The sequence below is a fragment of the Arachis stenosperma genome, chromosome 3, assembly GCF_014773155.1.
Source record: "Arachis stenosperma cultivar V10309 chromosome 3, arast.V10309.gnm1.PFL2, whole genome shotgun sequence".
Classification (NCBI taxonomy): domain Eukaryota; kingdom Viridiplantae; phylum Streptophyta; class Magnoliopsida; order Fabales; family Fabaceae; genus Arachis; species Arachis stenosperma.
The window spans coordinates 138,515,595-138,521,603 of record NC_080379.1 but is presented as its reverse complement, the minus strand read 5'-3'; the positions used below and the strand labels follow the sequence as shown (position 1 = coordinate 138,521,603).

Sequence of the window (6,009 nt, the reverse complement as noted above, 5' to 3'; positions counted from 1 at the left end):
CTTTTTTATTATTTTAAAAAAATATATTCTATACTATAAACGAGATATAGTAAAAAAAAATAATAATAAAATGTATATTTTGTTTGTATTTAAGATAAGTAAAAAAAATCCTATCTTGTAAATAAGATATGTATATTTATTTCATTTGTATAACAGAAATATGTAAAACAATGTAAAAATTAAAAACAAAAATATTTTTTAAATTGCATAAATAAAACCTTTAATTTATTTATATACATAAAAAAAATCCCATTAGGCCGGGGGGGGAGGGAGGGGAATTGGGCACCAACATAACTCCAGAATCTTGAAGTAATGGAGGTAATCTGGACACTTGTTTGCTGCGCAGCCGACATTAGCTAAGGAATCTCAGTTTTTCTTGGATTCTTTGAATTTGAGTAAGGATAGAGTTGTTCAGTTTTCAATTCTCCATATTGCTTGGCACCCTCCACCAGTCCACCGGAGTCTTGAATTAAAATCAACACGGATGGATCTGTATTCAACTCCGAGTCGGCGGGCTTGGTGGTATTATCCAAGATCTTTCCACGGGAGATTTATTGTGGCGTATAACACAAATTTGGGGAACTGATCCATCACCTTAGCAGAACTCTTGACTATTTTTCTTGGTCTTAGTTATTGCGTCTAAGCGGGACTTTATCAAGATTATAGGGCGACTTTAAGTTTGTGCTACGATGAGTTGCATGTGTCTCATGTTGCTTCCTCTCTGTTACTAGCCATCCCTATTCTGCTTGCTAAGGAGTGGAGTGTGTCGATGAATCATGTTTATATGGAAGGAAACGGCTATGCTCATGGTCTTGCTAAGCTTGGGCACTCCCAGGATGCTTTTCTAGTTATGTTTGAGTCTCTGCTTAGTGCTATTTCTGTTCACTCTTGACGCTGATTTCAGGACTATTTCTGTGCAATTCTTTTCTTTGGACACAAGCTCCCTTGAGTATTAGAAAAAAATTGTATATATATTTACTTCCTTAAATCATAATTCAGTATTCCCACCCCAATCTTCTTATTGCTTACTTGATAATTAACACTATGTTACGTATACATTAAAATTAACTATTAAAATTATTTAATAATATAAAATATATATTAGAATATAAATATATATTTATATACAAATATATTAATAACCAAATTTAGTGACTAATTTTGGTATAAGAATAATATTTTTGGATAATTAATAACAAAGTGCGACAAAGAAGAAGGTGGAACAAATTATATAAGCTTTTGTCTGATACAAATTTTACTAAGTAAGCAAATGGAAGGGGGGAAGCTAATTAGAGAAAGAGAAAATAACGGTACAAGCACTGCGGACTTCACTCTCGCCAATTCTCACAAAGAGACCAAGTAATCATGTAACTCATGAATTAACAAAATTTGCCTGTAACCATGCTAGCTTTACTTGACTTGAAGAGTGTCCGAAAATCATACAAAGCTTCGTAACCAATAATTGTAATCAGCTTAATTTAAATTAATGCAACTTTTTTTACCTGCAAAAGAAATTAAGCAAATGGAAGCGGCACACAGTACTTTACTCTGGTTTCAGCTCTGTTGCAGAATTATTTATTTTTGGGGAAAGCGCAAAGAAGAGGCGTGAGGCCCAGTCTACTAGTGGAGGATAAAGCAGCTTGAAAGGAAACAAAACCTTGACCCAAGATGGCTCTGTCAAGTACATATCTCCCCTGCATGCGCTTTTCACTATGCTTTCTGCTAATTCAGATGCTGATAACATTGGAATTATGTCCATTATACGCTCCTATATTAATTGCAAAAATATCACAGTTAACTACCAATTCATTATTGAGAATTCAATTCAATTCAATTTCACCACCAACCTCTTTTATTAGAGTTACTCCCAGATCCGTTTTGACCACACCTGGTGTGACTATTGTTATGCCAATAGCACAACCAAGTTCCATCCTCAGAGTCTCAAAGTAGTTTATAATCGCTGCCTTGCTTGCCTGTTTAGTAGCAATCAATAATTACACTTTCCATTATTAACACTAAAATCATAATCATATTTCATAATATATATTGCATTGGTTAATGGAAGGTTACACTATAGATACTGAATCTTGGGAGAGGGAACCATCCAAGAGCCGATGCAATCACAACGATCCTGCCTCTGCTTGTTTTCAGATGTGGGATTGCACATAAAGTACCATAAACTGATCCCCAGAAATTTACGTCCTATGTGAAATGTGAATTCACATTACTAATTTGATGCCTAACCATATAAATAGAATAGAATAGATAGAATTTCATGAATGGCCTTAATTACCATAATTGAAGTAAATTCAGAAGCATTACTCCAATCTTTGAATCCCGAAGGCTTGCCGATTCCAGCATTATTCACCAAACAATCCACTGCGGACAACATACACAAATTGATACAATTCTATCGCTAAATGAAAATTGAATGATAGCTAGCATAGGTCGCATATATATTCATACATCGTCCAAAATGATTAACTGTTTGATCCACAAAACGACGACAGTCTTGGAGCTTTGAGACATCTGCAGCGATGATGATAACATCAGGAGAACCCAGAGATCTGGCCTTTTCAGCCACAACTACAAGATTGTCCTCCCTAATGTCAACCAGTGATAAAACTGCTCCTCTCCTTCCATATTCATATGCTAGTTGCTTTCCAAAATAAATTAAACAAAGGTTTATTAACTGCAACTATATATAACAATCGTATATATATATATATATATATATATATATATATATATATATATATATATATATATATATAGAGAGAGAGAGAGAGAGAGAGAGAGAGAGAGAGAGAGAGAGAGAGAGAGAGAGAGAGTGAGTGAGTGGAGCAAACCTCGCCAATCCCTGAGGCTGCCCCGGTGATTAGTACAACCTTGTTTTCCAATTTTTCATCGGTTTGAAACAGCTTCCTTACATAAATAAGAACCTTGAAGATAAGGAAAGGTATCATGAACGAGGATAGAAGCACCAATGATAGTGGGGGCAATGCAATGTTCAGTAGCTTCTGAATTGCAGCCATGATTGTTTTGATTAAATATACCGAAGAAATCAAGCAGAGCTTATACTCATACTATCAGTGTATAGTGGAGTAGTGGTAGTTCAATCTGCTACTAGATTTTATATTCTCAATCTACTTCATCGTACTGGATTATGTTTTTTCCTCAATTTTTTTTATTAAGCAACTCATATCGAAAAATCTCAGAAAACAAAAATGTTTAGTCAAAATTTATTATTTTTTATTTTATTTAATATACTTTGCAATAGATAAATATTAAATAAAATAAATTTAAACTATCTAAACTAATTTTTTTTGTCTCTCTAATATGATTAATTAGATATTAACCTGATATATTTTTATCAATTTCATAATTAATGGAAGGTAAAAACTCAGGTAAAGTCGATTTCACGTAAAGTTGATATCTGAGAGTCGTTAGATAAAAATTTAGTCAAATCAGTCAAACCATTTAACCATTCTCAAATATCAACTTCACGTGAAGTCGACTGCACCTGAGTTTCCACCTTAATGTAATTAGATTTTTATAACTATTTTAGTACATACAATTAATTTTAAAAATTAATTTAAAACTTACGTCATGTTTAGGATATTTAATAAGATGATAAAGGAAAGCAAATGCATATATAAACAATAATTTAGTTAATTTGTTGTTATCGACACATTTTAAGAATACAATAATAAAATTTTTTTAATGGTAAAATATTAAATTGGCCTTTTATTTTTGAGTTGAATTTTGTTTTGGTCTCTAAAATTTAAAGTGTCTTATTTGAATTAAAAAAAGTTTTATTTAGCTTTAATGTAGTCCTATCGTAAAGTCAATGTTAAATAATTAACGTTATTATACCACCAAATCTTAATGTCCTTTCCTGAAAAAGAGGTACAAACTCGAGAGACACATGAACAGCAGCAGATACATCACCACGAGCTACTAACATTGGTTCAAGAACATAGAGAATATAATCGAGAACTCGCTTTCTACAAAAAAATTATCGGTAGTAACGATGACGAAAAAACTAATTATAAAAAAAAGTGAAGCAATCAAAAGAAAATAATTTTAATACTATATAATCTTCACATATCTTTCAAGTCTCTACCTATTTAATAGTTGATCATTTTTATTAACTTTAAAATTTTACTTATTATATATTTAATTTGTTACAAATTTGTTTGTATTCATAAGTTACAATTATTTCATATGTATTTTGTGAGTTAAATGAGATATAATTATTTATTTTACCAACCTAAAGTATTTTTTATTTCTTTTGTAAATAAAATCTTAAAATTCTATCTTTTAAAACTAATTTACACTGCATTAAATTTTTTTTATAATTTGTACCATCTTAAATAAAATATCTAAATAAAATATAAAATGTTGTTTAGACTAAAAAAATTTTAAAAAAATGTGTCTGTTAAAATCTGTTTCATTGATTTTTTTTAAAGAAATTAGATGCTATTATCATGCATTAATATGCTTTACTTAACTATCCTAAATTTAGATCTAATGTATATAATCTTTATCATTTAGATATATTCTTCTACATAAATTAAATATAGTTTTAATGTTGTCACTTACACACAAAATTTTAACACTAAATATTCTTAAAACCTGTAATTATAAATTAAATTATTTTTAAATATTTAAACCATAAAAATAATATATATTTTTTAAATATATCATTTTATTATAACAAACATATTCAAAAGATAATACAAAAAATATATAAATTATATCCTATTAATAAGTTATGCTTCAATGTGATTTTAACTAACATTATTTAAAAGTATTTATGTTTTCAATGTCCTATAAAAAATATTCCAACACAAATTATATGATGATAAATTTTTTAATCATAATTAATTTTATAAAATCACATTTATACCAACATGTGTCATCTATCTTAAAGTATTTTTATATATGAGCAGTTGCATAAGGTTATTAACCTCTCTACAAAGCAATTAGAGAATGAAATATTAAATAAATACAAATACTAACTTGGAAAGAAATAATTATTTTCAAAAAATTAATTTTTTATTCAATTTGTGCTTAAAAGTTGAAATAAAAAATATTTTCTCAAAAAATAAAACTACTATTATAAAACTATTTTCTTTGACAACTTGCACAATATAATACAATTCTACAAATTTACACATATTTTTTTAAGATAAAAATTTTTTTAATTAAATAAAATTAATAGAGTTGTCATTTACACAAAATACTTACTGGTATATTTTTGCTAGCATCAAACAAATTTATTATTTTGATTAGTTATCTTTATCTAAAATGCTAAATAATTATAGTTTAAATCGTTATGTATTCAGTAAATCAGATGAGAAGTAGACTATAAAAATAATAAATAAATAATAATTAAAAGCAAGAGATAAATATAAATACTCTTATTTAAAGACACGATTTTCTACTACATATCTTAATATAAATATATGCTTTTAAATTATTTTCATGCTTTTTTTTATAAATTCAACTTACCAAAATTAAAAGGCAATTAATAAGATCAGTTCCACAAAATACATTTAACGATAAATTAATACAAAAAAATAATATAAATGTTTTAAAATTTTTATTTTACCTTTATTTTTTTAGATGCCATTCGTCATATAGTTAAATTGGACACTTTTCAATAACTAAATTTAACACTTGTCAAATATTTAATTATAGCACTTGTCAATTAATTAATCTACTACTATTTTTCTATTATATATTAAAATAGATGTTTGTTGAAGCTGGTTGTGCTTGTTAGTAAGAAAAGAAAAATGGAAGTTGTAAAGAAGAAAAGGGAAGTAGGTTTAACAAATTATATAAATTAAAATAATAAAAAAAATTATATAAATTAAAATAATAAAAAAAATTCAATGTTGGTATATATATATAATAAGAATAATGTAGTTTGACAAATGTTCAACGCATATAGTTGACAAGTGTTTTATTTAATCAATTGAGAAGTGTTATACTGATTCAAAA

The 6,009-nt window shown here is 27.8% G+C and overlaps 1 protein-coding gene across 1 annotated transcript; it reads right to left on the bottom strand.

Moving 5' to 3' along the window:
* Positions 1–277: 277 nt before the first annotated feature.
* Positions 278–3,195, bottom strand: LOC130970197 (11-beta-hydroxysteroid dehydrogenase-like 4A). The gene is made up of 6 exons (XM_057896193.1): positions 2,850–3,195; positions 2,467–2,659; positions 2,294–2,379; positions 2,071–2,202; positions 1,848–1,973; positions 278–1,768 (listed from the first exon to the last, which is right to left on the bottom strand). Exons 1-6 carry the CDS (start codon positions 3,033–3,035, stop codon positions 1,544–1,546), a joined length of 948 nt encoding a protein of 315 aa, XP_057752176.1. The 5' UTR covers positions 3,036–3,195; the 3' UTR covers positions 278–1,543.
* Between the last annotated feature and the right edge of the window lie 2,814 nt (positions 3,196–6,009).